Source organism: Rana temporaria, chromosome 4 (genome assembly GCF_905171775.1).
Source record: "Rana temporaria chromosome 4, aRanTem1.1, whole genome shotgun sequence".
Taxonomy (NCBI): domain Eukaryota; kingdom Metazoa; phylum Chordata; class Amphibia; order Anura; family Ranidae; genus Rana; species Rana temporaria.
In genome coordinates this window covers 370,664,617-370,686,266 of record NC_053492.1, presented here as the reverse complement: position 1 = coordinate 370,686,266, position 21,650 = coordinate 370,664,617, and the positions used below count along the sequence as shown (strand labels likewise).

Here is a 21,650-nt window from a genome sequence, read left to right as displayed (position 1 = left end):
TGACAAGGTCTAAGTGGGAGGAAGGTTGGGGGGCCTTTCTCCCACAGTGGGAAATGATCACTTGCAATCAGTTTGTGCTAGGGGTCATCAGAAGAGGATACAAGTTGGAATTCTCAACCCCCCCCCCCCCCCGCTCAGACTTCTAGTCACCGAACTGCCAAAATGTGCAGAAAAATCATCAGCTCTCCTTTCCTCCCTTCATGAGTTGGAGGATCAAGAGGTGGTGGTACGGGTCCCAACAGAGGAGACAGCAGGGGCTTCTACTCCCACATCTTTGTGGTCTGCAAACCTTCTGGAAAGTTCAGACTCATACTGAACCTAAAGCCCCTGAATGACTGTCACATACAAGAGATTCCGGATGGACTCAATCTACTCTGTAAAGGCGCTTCTCCCTCCGAACTGTTTTATGGCATGCCTATTTACACATTCCCATTGGCAGTAAAAACCAAAGAAGGGATATTTCATCTGCAATTCTCCTCTTTTTCCCCCCGCATCTTCACCAAGGTAATGGTGGAAGTCATGGCGTTCCTTTGTCTCAGGGACATCTCAATAATTACATACTTAGACGACCTTCTACTGTTTGCCTCTTCCCCGGAGCAGCTGTTCCAAGACCTTCAGAAAACAAGGGACATCCTAGAGAACCTGGGCTGGCTCTTGAATCTGGAGAAATCCAGTCTGACTCCTTCACAAAGGGTCACCTTCCTGGGCTACGTATTGGATTCCACAAAGTAGATGGTTTTCCTTCCAGTGGAAAAAATCCAGAAGGTGGACAATGCAATGTTGCTCTTTCAGGGCAGCTCTCAGGTTTCAGTAAGAAAAGCCATGTCAGCCTTGGGCTTACTGACGTCCACGCTTCTGGTGGTGCAGTGGGCAGGGCTACATTTTCATCCCCTGCAGCTGTACATCCTGAGTATCTGGGACCACAACCCAGGGTCTCTGGACTCCCTGATAACGGTGCCGATTCGGGTCAAGAGGGCCCTCTGGTGGAGGAAAATCTTTCACAAGGTCTGGAATGGGTCTTGGCAATATCCAGGACTGTAACGACAGATGCCAGCAGCACAGGGTGGGGAGCACATCTAAAATCCCACCTGGTACAGGGTACCTTGAAAAAGGAGGACTCAAGGAGGTCCTCGAATTGGAGGGAACTGAGGCCATTAGACTTGGCTCTCAGAGCCTTTCAAGGGGAGCTTCAGGGTCAGCATGTGCTGGTTGGGTCGGACGATTCCTCCACGGTAGCCTATATCAACAAACAAGGGGGCACCAGAAGCAGATCCTTGTGGGGTCTGACTGAATCCATTCTCAGATGGGCAGAGGCCAATGTTCTCCCTCTTTCAGCAATTCATTTGAAGGGGGAACAGAATCACGTAGCAGACTTCCTCAGCAGGAAGAAACTGAGGGAGGGCGACTGGGTGCTGAACCAAGAGGTCTTCGAAATGATCACTCAAAGGTGGGGAATGCAGGGGGTGGATCTGTTCGCCTAAGGGAAAACGCCAAAACACAGCTTTTTTTCTTTTTTTTTTTTCCTGAACAGTTGGGACGGAGCTCTAGTAGTGGATGCTCTAGCCCAGACCTGGCAATTCTCCAGGTGCTATGCTTTCCCTCCTCCGGTTCTAATTCCCGCAGTCTGAGGAAATTGCAGGTAGAGAGCACGACTCTCATCCTGATTACACACATTGGCCCAGAAGACTGTGGGCTCTCCATTCTGAAGAGCTTATCGGTGGAGTCTCCCTGGATTCTGCCAATCTGGGAAGTTCTTCTTTCTCAGGGTACAATCTGTTGTCCTCGGGTGGAGAGGTGGAACCTAGCATCTTGGCTTCTGAAGAGGAACTGCTAAGGGGCAAAAGGTTCTCAGAAGCGTCTGATAGCGACTCTTCTAAGTTGCAGAAAGAGAGAGACGCAAGCTATCTACCTAAACTTTTGGAAGCGTTTTAATAGCTGGTACTTGGAAAGCTCTTTCAATATCCATAGCTCTGTAGCAGTGTTGGAGTTTCTACAGTCTGGGGCAGATAAGGGCCTGGCCATTGCCACCCTAAAAGAACAAGTTTCAGCGTGTTCCTGGAAAAACGGCTAGCAACAGACCCATGGATAGTGAGGTTCTTTAAAGCCTTAAGCAGACGGAGACCAGTCAGAGCCCCCGCCTTTCCAGTGTTGGATCTCTCCTTGGTTTTACAGGCTTTCACAGGGGAACCGTTTGAGCCTTTCGAAAGCTGTATGTTAGGTGATCACGCTCAAAACAGTATTCCTAGTGGCGATCACTACAGCTAGAAGAGTAAGTGAACTCCAAGCCCTTTCTATTAGGGCACAAAATTATTTCAAGTTTTTTTCGGATCACGTGGTCTTCAAAACAGATCCGGCCTTTTTGCCTAAGGTATCTTCTAATTTTCATAGAGGCCAAGAAATTACTTTGCCTACATTCTGCTCGAATCCTGTGAGGGAACAGGAACGCAGTTTTTATAATTTGGACGTTAGGAGGTGCATCCTTCAGTACTTGGATAGTACAAGTCAGTTCAGAAAATCTCCCTTTTTGTTTTATATTTTCAGGGTCCAAGAAGGTTTCTAGAGCCTCTAAACACACAATAGTTAGATGGTTAAGGTCAGCCATTGTTCAGGCCTATGTGTCGAGGGGGGGGGGAGCCTCCATATGGTATCAGGGCAGTGGGGCTTCTCAAGCAGAGTGCGCTGGTGCTTCCCCGGAGCAGATTTGTAAGGCTGCAACGTGGTCCAGTTTTTCCAGTTTGTGTTACAACTACAGACTGGACCTGCTATCAGCCAAAGATCAGGCCTTTGGGCATAAAGTACTACAGGCAGTAGTCCCACCCTAGGGTAAGGTGCTCGCTTATCCTCTCTATGTGGCTGTCCTGAAAGACGAACAGGGAAAAACGGGGGTTACTTACCGGTAACATCCCTTTTCCAGGAGGTCGTTTTCAGGACAGCATCGGGTAACCACCCTTTTTTCGTGGATAATCTCTGAAAACTCCGCATACGAGGCCGTCGGGTAAGATAAAATGTTTTTTTGTATGACGTGTTCTTGTGTCTCCCCAGCTGGTTGGAGGTACTCTGGAAAGACTGAGGAGCTGGAGGGAGGATGAGGTTTAAAATCCGGATTTGGAAGGCAGTGATTCCTGAGAGGGGAGGAGCCTGTGTCTCTCTATTGTGGCTGTCCTGAAAGACTCTGGAAAAGGATGTTACCGATAAGTAACCCCGTTTTTTATTTAATTTTTAAAAACCGTGTCCCGACGAGCTCATGCTCAGAAGCGAACGCATACATGAGCAGCGCCTGCATATGAAAATGGTGTTTAAACCACACACGTGAAAGCAATAATTCTATCCCTAGACCTCTGTAACTCAAAACATGCAACCTGTAGAATTTTTTTTAAACGTCGCCTATGGAGATTGTTAAGGGTAAAAGTTTGATGCCATTCCAGGAGCTGACGCAATTTTGAAGCGTGACATGTTGGGGTATCAATTTACTCGGCGTAACATTATCTTTCACAATATATATATATAAAAAATGGGGTTAACTTTACTTTTTATTTTTTAATTTCAGAAAAGTTAATTTTTTTCCAAAAAAATATTGCGCTTGTAAGACCGCTGCGCAAATACGGTGTGACAAAATGTATTGCAATGACCGCCATTTTATTCTCTAGGGTGTATAATGTTTTGGGGTTCTAAGTAATTTTCTAGCAAAAAAAAAACGTGTTTTTAACTTGTAAACACTGAGTCTGAAAAACAGGGCTCGATTCTTAAGTGGTTAAATCTGTGTACTGCGTTTTTGACACTTTATTTTTTGTGAATGGGGTAGGGATACAATGTACCCCCGTACTCCATTCACATAGGGTGGGGATCTGGGGGCCCCCCTTCTTAAAGGAGGTCTCCAGATTGCGATAAGCACCTCGCCCGCAGGCCCCAACAGCCAACGGCCAGGGTTGGCTGGAAGAGGCCCTTGTTCCTCATCAATGTGTGAACAAGGTGACATGTTGAGGGCATACGGCCTGGTATGGTTTAGGAGGGGGGCGCTCGCTCGTCCCACCACCTTGTCTGACATGCCGGCTGCAGGTCAGACCGCAGAGCCTTGGAGGGGGGAAACCCATGCCATTTTAAAAAACTGTCTTGGAGTTTCCCTTCAAGATCATCAAAGCACAAATCGCATGCCAAAGTCGGATCAGTTAAGACCGCGATCCAACTTCAATGATATTCAATGGGCTGTAGTAGGAATCAAAGTTGGACCAAAGTAGTACAGGGAGCATTTTCAAAAGTCGGACTGACTTGTGTCGGACCAGTTAAGACGACTTTCATAGGGAAACATTGATTTTTCACACGTCATGCGACATGAGCTCTGAATGTCGGAGCGTTTGTACCAGTCTGAACCCGGCCTCAAACTGAAGAGTGCAAAATCTGGTGCAGCTGTGCATGGTAGTCAATCAGCTTTTAACTTCAGCCTGTTAAATCAAGCTTTGACAAAAAAAAAAAAATGGAAGCCGATTGTGTTTTTATGCAGAGCTGTACCAGATTTTGCACACTCCATCTTTTAGTAAATCAACTCCACTGTCCTAATGAAAATTAAAGATTTTCAAGTGTGGGGGAAAAAAATAAAAATGCACTGGACTACATTGATTAACCTATTAAACACACGCATACATGCGTATGCAAAAACACATTCCAGAATGCGAACTTGTGGTGTGAACAAGCCCTGAGCAAATCTCAACCTCCAACTAGAGCGAGCTTTAAAATCCTAGAAGCCAGCTCTACACAATTTATAAAAACTAATATATATATTTATGGCTACTAAGGAATATATTTAAATCCACTTTTGTGAGCACCAAATGCCTTTGCAAACCCCAGAGACTACCTGTTAAATGTAGTATTGACGTAATTACTGTGCTGTATAGCCTGAGCAGAGCCAGCAGACTGCACCCACTACAGAGTCCCATTTACAGATCTAAAATTAAATACACAAAGCACAGCAAAGATTCCAGTAAGAATACACATGGCTCTCTTGTGTTAAGACAATATTTGCTTGTCCTGGAGTTCAGCTTACTCTTTTGTCATATTTTTTTAAGCAGTTACCCTTCTATTTGATTTTCTTATTGTATATATTATGTTGGCAAACATTGCTCTGTAATAGTATTGTTGTAAATTTTAAAATATCGAATCGATTTTTCTTAAAAATTGGCAAGTACTTGTCTATAGCATTGATCATTTACCCGTAGGTTCCATAAAATTCCTCGAACAGTGGATCTTTCTAACCGCAGGCTGAAAGACTGAGTAGCCAATGCTGGCGTAAAGGGGTGATGGGGCAAACATTTACCTTCGGCAAAGAATTTCCTGCATATTGCCTACGTGCTACCTATTGTAGGGTCTTTATGCTTGATGGCCTTTTCCTGGCACCAGGGAAGAACCAATAGGATTTTAGTATGGGCTTTGTTCTACTTCTACCTATTGTTTCAGCGAGCCATGGTGGCACCAGTCATTCACCCTTGTAAAGGTGGCAAGCTGTGTAGTGTAGTGAAACATTTGGTATTGCGATTATTCCCTCCCCACCACCCTGTTTTTTTGCGCAAACTATGAAACTTGTTTTTGGGAGGTTTTGGCACTGGGAGGTCATTTGAGGTGTTTTAATGACGTCACAGTTTAACAAACCACTTTCCACCTGGCTCCTTTTGATTTTTCAAACGAAAGTTTTAATTTTTTGGGCTAGAAGTTTTAAACCCTTCCGCAGCAATGAGTCAAAATTTGAGCCGTGAATGGCCAGCCTAATCTGTGACCTCCTCTGCATGCTGTGGGTTCATTTTCTGGCCCTACATCACTACATGATATGGCAGTTGTGTAGCAACCAGTGGGAGAAAAGGCATGCAGTGGGGAAAAAAAACTGCAGGACAATGGCACATTATGAAATGCTTACCTTGGAACAATGTAAAAAAGCGGGGGTGTTGAGGCGCTTACTAATTTCAACCAATATTAAATACAATTAAATAAGTAAGATCCAGTGTAACTGGAACAGAAAAAAAAATAATATATATGAAAAAATGCAAATATATTACTAAATGATGTACAAGACAATAATGTGCATGGGTAAAGTGCATTCCAATAACATAATAAAGTGCAAATTTATTAAAAATCTACCAATAATTCCACATTAACCATAAAATCTTCATGCAATATTGTGTAAGTGAATATTTAAAAAGTGCTCACTCGACAAACATATTTAATTAGGTCCAATCTCATGCAAAAAATAGATGACAATGTCCATTTATATTTCTGAGGTGTATAGTGACACAAGCAATCCACCGCAAACTGACAGGTGCTCCATTCCGAGTGACCCCGTTCTCACCAGCCTCTCACCTCCAGCTGGCTTAGGTTTTTAAAGCCTTCCAATATTAGATGGCAGCAGCTCACAGTCACGGTCACAGATCGATCGCTTTAAAAACCTCCAAATTGTCGATGTCAAAAAGCTCACAGTGAGGATGCAATAGCCCCCAGTGGAAAACATAAAGACAGAAATAGGCTCCATAGTGCAGTATCCTTAAACAAAGATCATTTATTCAGCAACATATGCACTCCACAGTTTAGGTAGAAAACGAACAGCATAAGGATAAACAAACTCCTCCGCTCTCGCTGCGAGCAGGGATGAAGTCACCAACGGCTCTCCTCCCTCCTTTACGTGTTACGTGGCTGTCACACCACTTAATCATAGGGTATACCCTGTATACCCAAGCGGAGTATACATCGCTTAATATTTATTCCCTATCTGCTAACTTTTTTTTTTTTTTTTTTTAACCACCTTTATCAATTGGTAGTAGGTTTGTCCCAATACCGATACCAGTATCGGGACCAATACCAAGCATTTGCATTTGGTGGGGGGAGGTAAAGCTGCAGGCAGCCAAGGCAGAAAACGCCATACTCCAGCTTTCAACTTTCAGTTCTCAGCATTCCATGACCAATTTTAGGGTGTCTGGCACCCCCCCCCCATCCTTATTTTATTTATTCGGAATATCTTTCACATTTTTGTAGATATGCATTCTGCATTTGCTTCTGAAGAATGGAACTATAGCCACAAAACGCATCAAGTTTTTAATGCAGTTTTTTTTTATTAAGCATTTTACATCATATCGCATATATGGATTTCATATTGTTGTCAAATGCACATCAGCTTGCCATATTTGTAATGTACAAGTGCGTCATGTGCAAGTCATTAATAAAATATATTATTGTGTATTAATTTTCATTAAAACACACATCTCATTTAAAGTCCCACCCCTTTTCGTATTCTGTATCAAGTGCCTTTGCAAAATTCAGATACACAACATCTACAGGCCTTCCTTTATCTAGATGGCAGCTCACCTCCTTATGGTAATAGGTTGGTTGGCAAGAACAGTTCTTCATGAATCCATGCTGATTACTGCTTATGATACAAGAGTTTAGTAATAAAAACTGTATATAGTTCTTTATCATGCCCTCCAAGAGCTTGCATACAATTGATAGGCTAACTGGTCTGTAATTTCCCAGGGATGTATCTTGGCCCTTTTTTTAAATATTGGAGCTACATTGGAGAAAAGCCAATCTGCTGGTATCATCCAGTCAGTAGACTGTTCGTAAAAAAAAAAAAAATTATGAACATTGTCTGGCAATTACCAGACTTGAGTTCCTTAAGGACCCTCGGATGCAAGCCGTCGTGGTCCCGGTGACTTATTAATGTTAAGTTTTTCAAGTCTATTTCTAATTCTATACTCTCTAGCCATGAGGGTGCTTCCTGTGATGTGTCATGAGGATAAACTTTGCAGTTTTGGTTACTGAATCCCCCCGCTTCCCCTGTGAAGACTGAGGGGAAGAATAAATTCAATACCTTTGCCATCTCTCCATCATTGGTAACCAGATTCCCTTCCTCATTCTTTATGGGGCCAAAAAGATCTGACTATATACTTAAAGAATTTCTTGGAATTTTTTTTTTTGTTACTCTCCTCTGTGCCTTTTGTGTTCTTTTTTAGCCGCCCTGATTGCACCCTTACATTTCTTGTTGCATTATTTGTAAAGTTGGAATGCTGCTGATGATGATCCCTCAGCCTTGTATTCTTTTGAAAACCTTCTCCTTTTGCTTTTATATGCGTTTTTGGAGTTCAGCCACCCAGGACTTTTATTGGCTCTTTTAAATGTATTTACCATTGGGATGCACTGGCTAATTATTATTTATTATGCTCTTAAAGCATACCCATTTTTCCTCTGTGTCCTTTGTTCCTAAGATTTTATCCCATTTAGTATCTTCTAGCAAGGATCGTAGTTTAGGGAAGTTGGCTCTTGAATTTCAGTGATTTTGTATTCCCCTTATGTTTTCTTATTTGTGTAATTTATACTGAAACTAATTGACCTGTGAATCACTGTTTCCTTTATTGCCCTGTATTTCCATATCCGTGATCAGGTCTGTATTGTATTGTATTGTTGATGCGTTTACAAATTATCATTTTATTTTATACCTTTTTTTTTTTTTTTTTTGTTTTTTTGCATGCTAATCTCATATCAAAAATAATTTTTACAAAAATTCTCATACAACAGAATAAAAAATTGGAAGTAATGTATTGTGTTTGTACGTTCCAACGACAACTGTATTGATACAAGAAAAGTTTTCGTGTTTGTCCGATAATATCGGATAAACTGTCATGATGGGATCCCACAAGCTTTGTACGAGCAATCAGATTGTCGTACGATTGCTTAGAAAGTGGTGTTTTTCAGACGATTTTCTGATCTTTAGTATGGACCTTTTTTATTTGTCAGAAAACTTGTGCTTTTCAGGCTCAAGCTAACAACTCAGACTTGGGCAAATGTAAACTTGCATCCTTCTTTAAGCATAATTGTGACTCCAGAACACTGCTTGTGCCATTTTGTGTGACTGAAATTGGTACTTTTACACCTTAATCAGTGATGCTTTTTTTTGTTTTGCAGGTTGGCTCCAATGCGATTATACACACTCTCAAAACGCTATTTTGTGTTGGTTTTTGTGGTATTTTTCATCTGTTTTGGATTAACCGTTTTCATTGGCATTGCTGGTATGTGTTCATTTGTTTTAATATTACAATTTCCATTGAGACATATAGTTTTGGATTTTATTAATTGCTTGGGGCTTTTGCTGCCACCTGGATATTTCTGTAGTTTTGGGACATTATGGGGCTGATTTACTAAAACTGGAGAGTGCAAAATCTGGTGCAGCTGTGCATAGAAACCAAATGGCTTCCAGGTTTTCTTGTCAAAGCTTAAAGGGTCACTAAAGGAATTTTTTTTTTTTTTTTTTTTTGGCTAAATAGCTTCCTTTACCTTACTGCAGTCCTAGTTTCATGTCCTCATTGTTTGTTTTTGCTCTGATGTTGCTGTAATTCTTCTCTGTTCTGGACACTTCCTGGTTGTCTGTTTCCTGATGACCACAGTACTGGGAGATTCTAGTTTCATTTTCCAAACCATCACTGCTATATGGCTCTGTATAGCACAGAGGCAGGATAACATGCAAAAACGAAACTAAATGCAAAAACGAAACTACAGGTACATTTAAATTCCTTTTAAAATTGATTAAAAATAGATAAAATCAATCAGTTAACTATTATGTCTCTATACCCTGTAAACAGTCATTTCAGCAAAAAAAATGTTTCCTTTATAACTCCTTTAATTAAACATTCTGATGTTAGAAGCTAATCAGCATCCATGCACAGCTGCACCAGATTTTGCACTGTATGTTTTAGTAAATCAATCCCTATGTGAAGTTAAAGCATGTTTAGCCTAGGTTCACACTGTAGCAATGCGGGAACCAGCGCGATTACATCGCTGGTTCTTGAATTGCTTCTCTCCTACAGGCAGTTCACACTGCCCTCTGCGAACCGCTGCGGGTGTCAATACATTGTTAATGACACCCCCAGATCGGTTCACAGATCGCAGTGCCAACTGTGAACTCGCACAGGAATCGGATCGCCTGCATGAGAACACCCATGCAATCCGATTCCAGTGCGGGAAATAAAGTCCCTGTGCTATTTTCCTGCAAATCCAATGCGAGTTCAGCCATACAACTCTGTGGCTGAACTCGCATTGCACAGACATCGCATGCAATCTGTCGACACTACAGTGCGGGTGCGTATCACATGCAATGTCTGTGTTTGCACAAGTGTGAACCCAGGCTAAAACCCAAAAACAGAAATGTAATATATTGCTATCTGCTAATCCTCAGATTTAGTGACCTGTATTTGTTTCCACCTTTTTCATCTTGCCAGAAATGCAGTTACTTCCTAGAAGAAAACACAAAGAACCTTTTTCTGTGTGTAAGCTGTCACTCCCATAAATCCAGTATGTAATGGAGATTAACAAAGGTATAAATGTTTGAAGTCCAGCCTGTGTGATGGCAATGGCTGCCTTTACACATACAATGGAGACATTGAACTCAAAGGGAGAGGAAATCTGGTACTTAAAAGATCAGTAAGCAGCGCTTACTGTTTGGCCCCTTTCACACTGACACGTTTTTCAGGCGGTTCAGCGCTAAAAATAGCGCTGCTATACCGCCTGAAAAAATCGTGCCCTGCAGTCTTCAATGTGAAAGCCCGAAGGCTTTCACACTGAATCGGTGCGCTAGCAGGACCACTCCACAAGTCCTGCTAGCCGCATCTTTGGAGCGGTATAGAAGCGGGGTGTTTACTGCTCCTTCTAATTGAAATCAATGGGAAACCGCGGTAATACCGCAGGCAAATTCGCCTCTAACCCTTTTTCAGCCGCTAGCGGAGGTTAAAACTGCAACGCTAGCGGCCGAATATCGCGGTAAATACGACGGTATAGCGAGGCAAAAAATTGCGCCGCTATACTGTCACCACACCCCCACTGCCCCATGTGAAAGGGGCCTTTAGGATTTAAATACCGGCAAGAATCCTCTGACTTTTTAGTAGCTGCTCGTAGACACCTAGGCTGCAACCTAGTTCTTGGGCAGTCGCCTCAATCAGCCCATTGCAGCCAAACTTTTGTAGTACTGGAGTTTAGAGATTGCCCACTTTAGTTGAAGGTTTTTAGAAAACTTTTGAGTTTCAGGGCAGATGAAAAAGGATCTGAGCAAAAGCCCTTGTGCCAAGAGCTGTCAGGAATATGGCAGCAATGGCTTACAAAGAATTCAAATTAAGGTAAATAGGGAGGGGTTTCTCAGCTGAGCACAGATAGTTCTCTACCTAGCATAAAATTGTTAGCTCTTTACTATATCATTGGTTTATAGGATCTTGTTTTTATATATATATATTTTTTTTTTATTCAAATGTTGCATAATCATGTATAGTTAAGACTTCAACTGTTAATCATTTCTATCATTATTTTAGGCCCAAATGTTATTGACGCAAAACCGTATCGATCTGAAACATCCAATGTTTCTAAGGTATGTGCTACCTCCTTTTTGTGTGCGTGTCCATATCACGAAACAGCTTGTCGTTAAGCATTCTTTATTAGCAATTGGATACTAAGGCTTGCGTGGATGAGAGCTTCTCTCCCTTAAGAAGCAACATGCCCCCCCCCACACTTTTCTTTGTTTTACAGGTAAAAAAATTAAATGCCTGTTGGGCTAATTTGGTATAAGGGGGCAGTCTATAGACTGCAGGGCCCTTTCAGCTCTGTAGCTAAATTCAAAATTAGGAATCAATTGTTGGGCTATAATTACCATATTGTTCATCTTTTTAGAGACGCTTGTTTTTTTCATATTTTGGTGTACCTGTGATTCATTATGTCTGGTCACCAAAATGTACTTGGGTATAAAAGTCTATTGAAAAGGTAATAACACATTCGAAAGTCCTTTAAAGCGGGATTTCACCCACGATTTTTTTTTTTTTTTTAAAGTCAGTAGCTACAAACACTGTAGCTGCTGACTTTTAATAAGGACACTTGCCTGTCTTAGGCTCCCGCGATGATGGACCCCCCCCCCTCCCACGCCGATCCCTCGATCATTGCAGGTCCTGCACCGCCATCCTCACTAAGGGAAACCGGCATTGAAGCCTTTGCGGCTTCACTGACCATTTCCTACTGCGCATGCGCGAGTCTCGCACTGATTTGTAAATGGGCGGCTGCTCTCTGGGATTACACACAGTTCCCAGAAGGCAGCACGCGCCCTATTCGCCAGAAGAAAACGCAAGGAGGATGCGGAAGAAGACCCACCGCGGATAAGGAATAGGCAGATTAGGGATTTCCGCATAGCAACCGCTATTTCGGGTGAGTTAAAAAATATATATATAATTTTCATTTTTTTTGCAGCATTTTCGTGTAATTTTTTTTACAGGGTCGAACTTCACTTTAGGAAGATTGGGTACTATTTTCCAACCAGTTTAAATGTTACCAAATTGTTGCCCAGTCTTAGATCTTTTCAGTTCTTTAACCTCAGTTAGCATTTCTAAATTTAACTAAGCCAGTTAACTTCCCAGACGTGGCTGTAAGAGGAAAATTTTAATTGGTGTCCAAAAGGTCAGCTGATGTAGGGATCCAACTAAACCAAGGGTACTGCAATTGCATCAAGCCAGCTCCCGCTTAATCAACATATTCTTTATGTACAAAGCTGGCCACTTAGAAATAGTATTTTTGGTGGTATAATGGACCAAGTTTCTGCTTTTTATACTGGAAAAATCATGACAAGTCATATACTATGTGTATTTTGTCTGCCAAGCCAGCTATAAATAAAACAACTTCTCTATAGCAGTCTTATAACATTTTAAAGGCTTTCCCTTCTCTAACCACTGGTACAATGTAGCCAAATTTCTACAGCAGATAACCTGGAGCATATCCCTTGAAGCTGTTCACTGGCTGCTTCCCTTTCTTTTTTTATATTTTTATTCAAAGATGAATTCCAGTCTGAAGGGAAAAAATACAATTGAAAGTTGAATTAAATGTATTTTTCATACAATAATACTCCTTGATAGAGTACAAAGCAACAGGTTCACTTAAAGGGATAGCAAACACTGTTTGGTCACTTGTGCATACAGGTAAGCTTTTAATAAAGCTTTACCTGTAGGTACAGTGGTTATCTTCTAAACATGCACGGTAACAATTTTTGCAGCCCTGTGATGTCACAGGTGCATATGCACTGTGTTCTGAATTGAGGGCACATTGAATGCGTCATCAATCCAGAGTGTTGTGCCGTGGGAGGGACATCATGGAGGCTCGGCCATTTTAATAGCCAGAGCCTGTGAACCTGGAAGGAAGACTGGGTGAAGATGTTAGCGGTGACCGTACTGGAGGGATCCCTTTTACAGGTAAATCTGTCATAATGTGCTGCTTTAAATGCTGGCACAAAAGTTGCCTGCAAAAAGGGGGTTCATTGATTTCCCCTCACAGGTGATTGAGGAAAGCTTGGCCTGTGCACAGACTTAAGGGGACAACTTCTCCGCAATAGAGGTGGCAGCAGAGGCAAATATAAAAATGTTTTATTTTTGCAGGCAATTTTGTGTTTGGCTGCTTTTTTTTTTTTTTTTTTTTTTTTTTGCAGCAGCCTTTTAAATGTGCATGGTTTGTTGTGAATTGATGTAAGGGATACTAAGGTTCCCCTAAATAGTGTTAGTTTCCTGCTTGGATACATTAAAAAAAAATATTTATTGTGATTTGTTTTTTTCTGGATAGTTATTTATGCAAAGCATTTACATAGCGCCAACAATTTACATAGCGTTTACATATTGCACATTCACATCAGTATGCAGATAGATGAAGAGAGCCGGTGTTCTGTTGGATAGTGCCCGCTATCGAGAAGTACCTGGGATGTAATGCGCATGCGCCATACGGAACACGCAACAGTTAATTTTAACGATCAACTGTTGTGACGGCGCCTGGGCACAATAGCCGACGGAAGACATTTTTCTGTCAGATTGTGCCGCGCACTGCCGTGGCGTGTTCATGTCGGTGAGCGGCGGATTAGTACATGTTGGAGGTAGATTTGTAAATGATGGGCAGTGCTGCAAAGATGGGGGTGGGTTTTTAATTGATGCCTCATGTCGTTGAGGGCCGGATTTGTACATGTTGGTGGCGGATTTTTAAAAGATTGGCATGACCCGCAAGCATCTAGGAAAAATAGCAGGACAAATAGCAGAAAAAACATGAACACGCCTCGGCAGCACACAGCACAATCTGACAGAAACATTTCTTCCGTCGGCTATTGTGCGCAGGCACCGTCTCGCCATCGCAACAGCTGATCGTAAAATCAGCTGTTGTGGTGGTCCATATGACGCATTTGTAGTTCATTCCGGGCACTTCTCGATTAGCGGGGAAACTATCCGATAGAACACTGGCAACTTGCACGTCCATATCAAAGTCTTTATTTAGGTACAAAATGGTGAAGATAACAGTTTGCATGTTTCGGCAAATGGCTGTAGCCCTGCCCTCAAGAAGCAAGAAAACCCACCCAAGCACAGGGAGAGCAAGCAAACTGTACTGTGTCTACACTTTGTTTCAGTACGATGGATCTAAAACTAATTGTGACACTTGTTATTTTAAGGTTGGCCATTATTCTCTGGAATCCCCAATCTTGTCTACGTATAACCAGCAGCTATGGCTAACGTGCAGAATAGAGCTAGATAAATCTGATGGTAAGTGTTTTTTTGTTTTTTTTATGTGAAAAGTCAATGTTTTGCAAGAAACACATTTGAAACACATTTTTATTGTTATTTTGGATAGAGTAGTGGAGGGTTATAACCCCTGTTTATTTTAGCCATCTGTGTTCCATTGCAGAGTTTTTCCTTCACTTTCTGTCCCATAGCCAAAACAGGGAATTAAAGAAGATCCCTCCAGATGAGGGAATCCCTGGTTGTCGCCAGAACTAGTGTCCCCATTGGAAGATTTCCCTTCTATTTTTGTTAACTTTCGCTTTTGGTCATAATGGTATACCGTACAGAAAGAGGGTGTACGGGCAGACAGCACTCAAAATCCACTCAAAAAATTGTTGCCTTTTAGTTGGATGTGTTGGCAGATTTTAGTGTACAGTTACAATTACTATTTATTTTTGAATTTAATGGCTTTGCTCAAATGTGGCACATGCAAAAGTTTAAGCACCCTCTGAGATAATTCTGTGTTTACAAAGCTAAATGTGCGCCCACATTCCCTAACCTCACCTCCTTTAAGCTGAACTGTAGGCAAATGGCTAAATTCAGTCTTACAATAATTCAGTCTTACAATGGATAAGCATAAACAGTCTTGGTTTCCAAAAAAAACTTTTATTGCAATTCTAATCTGGACATTCCTGTCACAGTGCAGCCCCTGTAATATTTGGCACTCCGAATAATGTATGTATGTAGTCATGAAAAATATGAAGATGTATTTTTTAAACTAGTGAAAGCACCTGAGCTTGACTTGTAATCATCCTTCTGTAATCGTATGGTAGATGTAGGGCCACCACTATTATCCAATTGTGCTCTGTTGCAATGAACTTTTTTATTTTCTCAATTTTTGTATCTTTTTTTGGTGATTTTTAGACAATGTTTACATTATTTTTAATGAGATTACAGCACTTTTTTCACAGTACCTCTGACTTCTGTAAGTGTAAGCAATAGCATCTGGATGATAATCCAAAGTATTCTAAGTTACTAAAAACCTATTTTGGTTAGTATGACCCTTTGTCTTTAATGGACCGACCAGCGCAATCACCAGATCGCAAACCTTTCAAGCTTCTATGAGAAGAACTGCACTGTAAGATCAAAGAAAAATTACCTACCTTCCAGTCACACCTCTGAAAGGAACTATATAAGGTGCACTTTGAAATTCCCACTGAATGCCATCAGAGACTGCCAACTAGAATTCCAAAGGTCTGCAAAGCTGTAATTCTTGCAAATGGAGAATATTTTGATAAAAAAAAAAATTTCTGTCCATATATTGATTATAAATTCTGATCAACTTTTGTTGCTGAAGAATTCCACGATTTTCCCAAATCTCCAGGGTTTTTATTTTATTTTTTTATTTTTAGGTGCATGTGCCGTGTGTGTGTGTGTGTGTGTGTGTGTGTGTGTGTGTGTGTGTGTGTGTGTGTGTGTGTGTATGTATGTGTATATATATATATATATATATATATATATATATATGTATATATATATATATATTATATATATATATAATGTCTGTTTGTTTGTTTTTGCTATGCTGTTTTACCTGAATATTTTTTTGTTTTTTTTGCAGACTCCAGCATCCAAAGCAACTTAACGATACTTGTGAACATTCAGGGTATAGCTGAAGATGCAACTGTGTCTTATGTCGACAAGAAAGAACACAGCCATAACAGGATAATTAGCTGTGCACAGGTATAAGTATTGGCAAATAAGGTTCTTGTTTTATTCTGTTTATTCTATTCATATAAATCCAGATGTCATCATACACAGGAAAGTGTCATGCTTGAGAGAGGTTTCGTTGTTATACTGATCATCTTGGACATCATAATTACTCAAAACATGAAGTAATTTTTTATTCAATTCTCTGTTACAGAAATGTGACGAAATTATAGCGGTACATCTAGGCTACTTGAACTATACACGCTACAAACTTTCTGTCCGGTTTGAAAATTTAAATCAGTTGAGATACACTATTACAGCCGTTACATTTACTGTAAGTATGTCATATTGCCCAAGTATTGCTAATGGTCTATCATTCCAGCTTCCTATTGTACCGCCATGCTATTTTGCATAGAATGGCTTGTGTGCTAATATCTAAAATATGATTTAAAAAAAATTCCTTTAGCCTACGTTCACATTGAGGCGCTTTACAGGCGTTTTAGCACTAAAAATAGTGCCTGCAAAGTGCCTATCCTGTCATGGAGCGCTTGCAGGACTTTAAAAAAATAAAAAAGTTCTGCAAGCAGCATCTTTGGGGTGCTTTAGAAACTGCAAAAACACCGCTCCTAAAGCACCCCTGCCCATTGAAATCAATGGGCAGTGCCGCCGAAGCGCCTGCAAAGTGCTTTGGCAGCAGCGCTACACGGGAGCTATTAACTTTCATCAGGCTCTGCTAAAGGCCGAAAAGCACCGCTAAAATGATGGTATAACACCTCTAAAAATAGCGGTGTCCCCACCACCTCAGTGTGAAAGTGGCCTTAAGATGTAATTGGGAAGGAAAGCTGGGGGCTGCTCCAAACTTGCCCCTGGCACAAAATGGAAGATGGACTATCTCAGTACAGTAAGATATTTTCACAATAATTGGTATATAAAATAATAACAATTTATGACAATGATACAAAAACCTTATTACTGATTATTTCAAAGGAGGTATAATGGATCTTGACATACAATTCTCTATTTTTCTTTATTAAGACCACTTCCATCATTATTTAGAGTGACCAACGATTGGTTTAAGCAGCACAACAGGGGCACCCAAAGCTATTCGTTGTCGTTTCCCCCCATGGCGGACATGGGGGACTATACTGGTTGCTATACTGGATTTTCAAGCATATTTGATATTGTGCGCTTATGAGTTTCTGCCGTGGGGAAGGGGTACTACCTTGGGTTCTTCTGTTGTGCTGCTTGAACCAATTGTTGGCTACTCCGGATAATAATGATCGACTCCTACTGAGGGAAGTGGCCTTAACCGCGAAACCTGTAGAGGATCGTATGTCAAGATCCACTATATCCGGCATCCCCATCAACCACTGGGGGCAACCTATCACCACCTTTGAAATAATAAGTAATAATGCACAGCTGGAACTATTTGGTTTTATTTTCATCTCTTAAAAAATGTACTGTGATTTTTAAAATGTTTTTGTATCAATAAATTATAATTTCTTATACAAATTATTGTGAAAACCTTGGGTACCGAGGATAGTCCATGTTGTGCCAGGGCCATGGTTGGGGCAGCCCCAGACTTCCCTTTCCAATTGGTGGCCCTCCAGCTGTTTTGGTGGCCCTCCAGTTGTTTTGCGGAATTACAAGGACGATTCTCTCTCTCTCTCTCTCTCTCTCTCTCTCTCTCTCTCTCTCTCTCTCTCTCTCTCTCTCTCCTCCCCTTTTAAAGAGGTAGTTAACTAAAGTCATACACATGTGGAAGTTAAAGTATCAGAATTAAAAGGAAATGACAAATGTTTTGCGCTGCCCTGTGTGTTTTTGGTTATCCTTTGACAGCTTAATCACCTGTTTGTAGTGAGTAGAGGAGTCTTCCTGGGCAATTGAGAGTTATCATTCCTTTTCTATGTTTTGGGTTTGCCCAGGCTCCTCTTCCAATTACCAAGATACCTCCAGGTGATGTCCATCTAAGATGCCCAGATGACTTCTGTTTCAATAGTAATGATTTCAAAGGGAAACTTTACCAAAGGGCATAATTTGCTGACATTTAGGAATTGCATTGCGGGTACCTACCGTATTTTGCCGAAAATAAGGCGTACTCCGAAAATAAGCCGTAGCGGGGTTTCGAAGCAAGATCGAAATATAAGCCATACCCCCGAAAATAAGACGTAGTGTACTGGTGCAGAGCTGTAAAGAAGTCGTGCAGCCCTTCTTATCTGCTCCATCATGACAGCTGCTACGGTGACCGGAGAGGTGTTGGCAGCACCATCAATAAGGTCAGCTCCCCCTGTCAGGTCCCGGTCTGTGAAAGAGAAAGTAAAAAGTCTCAGTGAAGTGAGGAGCTGGATGCTCTGTCCTCAGGGGAAGAAGTAAAGCTGCTCCCCAGCACTGACCAGCAACGGTCTCTCACCCCACACAAACAAATGTAGATTGTTGTACCATACTTGCCGGTAATACAAATAAGACATCCCCCTGAAAATAAGTCATAGTATGTTTTCTTGAGAAAAAATAAATATAAGATGGTGTCTTATTTTCGGGGAAACACGGTATGTCTAAAGGTACCCATTTATCCTGGTTGTTGTATACCTAGTAGTATTACTACTAAGTAATGAGGGTACTTGCTTTGTTCAGTGTTGTACTATTGGTGCATTTCCAATATTTGTTTTTTTAGTTCTCACACCTAGCAAGATGTTTCTGTAGCCTCATGGTACTGACATGAGGTAGAACTTAGACTCTCTGCAGGTTCAGCTAATGTATCTTGTTCTTCAGTATTGCATGCTGAACACAAGAAGTTAAATGTTTGCTCCCAATAATGAACCGCTTAAAAAAAAATGTTCTTGCATGGCATCAATGTTTTGTTTGCACGAATAGGAGTTAAATTGTTCTGATTTGTATACATCTTTTCCAGTGGAAAACCTATAACCCTACCTTTTCGCAAGTGGTGGAGATCTGGTTTCGTTTTGTGTTTGTGGTGCTCACATTCATGGTGACGGTGAGTAGACAAAACTATTGCTTGCATCTAAAAGTAAGAATGAACATGTAGCTTGAGATAACAGGTGGATGGATCTGTGTGATATTTTTACTGGGATGACATGGAACCATCATGAAATCTGAGATCATACATGATGAGCAATGTTAGCTAGTTAGATGGGTGTAAAAATCTAAGATATTCACACTCTCACTCATCCACAAACTAAATCATTTGTAGCTGCCTGAAGACATTTATCAATCGAGGTTCCTTGAGATGACAGTGCAAGTCAAGTCAACAGAGCAGTGGAACAGAAAGGTCAAGGTGCGCCCCCCCCCTGCCAGTGGCACCCAAGACACTCTCCCAATTCTTCTTAGGAGACCGTGGGAAACTGCTTTCCCTGTGAGATCAATAGGAAATTAAACATATTTTCCTTTTATTCTTGTGACTAATAACCCCCTGGAAGGGACATGTATTGCATCACCTTCGGGGTCACAGTCATTCCTTGGCTAGTGTAGCCAAGAATGCAGCTATTTAAACATGATCTGTGTTTGGAGAGCAGGGAAGACATTGGGGGTTTAATAGACCCCCAATGTCTCCGTAAAGAGTACTAGTCACCCGCTTATGCTTTTTCACATACAGTGAGGGGGGGAAAAAGTATTTGATCCCCCTGCTGCTTTTGTAAGTTCTATCATTTTAATGGTAAGTTTATTTTAACAGTGAGAGACAAAATAACAGAAAAACCCACCCAGAAAAATGCAGTTATAAATTGATTTGCATTTGCAATAGAGGCAGTACGTCCTCCACCGTGCTGATGCGGGCCTCCGTCTCCGTGACCCGTTCGCAAAGTTTCTGAGAATCCTGCCTAAGCAGCGAAATGTCCACCTTGACCTCCTCGATCTGTGCAGTGAGGGAGGTCCTGCAAAGTGTGATCGCCTCCAGCAGTTTATCCGTGTCTCCCGGCCCACACTCTCCCCCCATCTTCTTGGCACCGCCATCTTCCTCTGCCTCCTCATCCTCATTCCGGCGGTATTGTGCCAGCTTTGCTGCAGTGGATTTTTGACTTTTTGGGGGGGACGTGATAGCTGGCGTGAGAGGTGGTCGTCAGAGCCAGTCAGGTAGGAAGGGAAGAGGATCTTCAGGCCAGTATCAGGGATGGGGGCCCAGTGCTGGTGTGGGGAACAGGAGGACCAAGATGGCCGACGGCCTCTGTGCACAAGCCGAAGCCGCAGACTTTCCTAAATGTGGCCGCTGTGTAGGAGGACCGCCCGGACAGCTGGGGGACAGAGGATGCCAGGCAGGGTACAGAGCTGGGCCTTCAGGCCGGAAGGAGGAACGGGACTCAGCGCTGATCCAGGGATTGGGTGCACCAAGATGGCCGCGGACCTCCGAGAGCAGGCCGAAGCCGCAGACTCGCCTGATTGCTGCTGCCGGGCGGGAGGATCGCCGCTCCGCTCGGGCCACCGGATGTCCGGAGATTAAAGGAGACCAGGTATGGTATGGAGAAGGTCCCCAGGCAGGTAACAGGTGAGGATGAGCAGTGCAGGATAGATGGAGCTAAAGGAGTAATGGACGGAGCCTAGGGTACACACGTCCTACTCCATATTGTGCCAGGCCACGCCCCTCCACCGCTACAGTTTAAAAAAAAAAAGTATGCCCATCATTACAACTGGGTGGATGCAGGGCGGTATTCTAATGGTGGGCATACCCACCGACCAATCAAAAAGAACATTACAATATATGCCCAACAAGGACCAGCAACGTACTGGTATGTTGCTGGACTTTAAATGGTTATACCAGAATGATGCCTGCAGATTTAGGTATCATCTTGATATAGTTATTTTCAGCCAGGGGTCAGCTTTCATATAAAAGCAATCCTAACAGCTGATTGGCTACTAGACTGATTTTACAAGCAGTGGGAGGGAATAAGCTTTGAATGTTGTGCATAAAATACCAGGACAGTTCAAACCCCCCCCCCCCCCCCCCTAATGACCCTTTTTTGGAAAGTAGACACCCCAAGCTATTTGCTGATGGGCATGTTGGGACCATGTAATATTTTATATTTCGACAAAAAATTCAAAATTTTATTCATTTTTTTTCCACACAAAGTTGTCACTAAATGATATATATTGCTCAAAGCCATGGACATATGTGAAATTATACCCCAAAATACATTCTGCTGCTTTTTCTTAGTACGGGGATTCCACATGTGTGTGACATTTTGCCAGTCTAGTTGTGTACAGGACCCGGAAAACCAAGCACCGCCTTCAGGCTTTCTAAGGACGTACATTTTCCCGAGGCGTCTTTCAGGACAGCACCTTGAGATATGGTGACTCCTCCCACTCCATCAGGAAACACCTTCTTTCCAATCTTTAAAAGGGAGGTCCCTCCTTGTACCATCAGTTTTTGTGTTTCCTCCTCCGGAGGGGGCATCTTTTTAGGAGGGAGTCTGA

General features: G+C 42.0%; 1 protein-coding gene across 3 annotated transcripts in view; it reads left to right on the top strand.

Moving 5' to 3' along the window:
- TMEM181 (transmembrane protein 181) overlaps positions 1-21,650 on the top strand; it is a 73,788-nt gene that overhangs the window by 15,330 nt on the left and 36,808 nt on the right. For all 3 annotated transcript variants that reach the window (XM_040350945.1, XM_040350946.1, XM_040350947.1), the window contains exons 2-7: positions 8,935-9,038; positions 11,325-11,380; positions 14,471-14,561; positions 16,141-16,262; positions 16,444-16,563; positions 19,138-19,221. In XM_040350945.1, the coding sequence (XP_040206879.1) occupies positions 8,935-9,038; positions 11,325-11,380; positions 14,471-14,561; positions 16,141-16,262; positions 16,444-16,563; positions 19,138-19,221 (577 nt within the window). The remainder of the gene's footprint in view (positions 1-8,934; positions 9,039-11,324; positions 11,381-14,470; positions 14,562-16,140; positions 16,263-16,443; positions 16,564-19,137; positions 19,222-21,650) is intronic.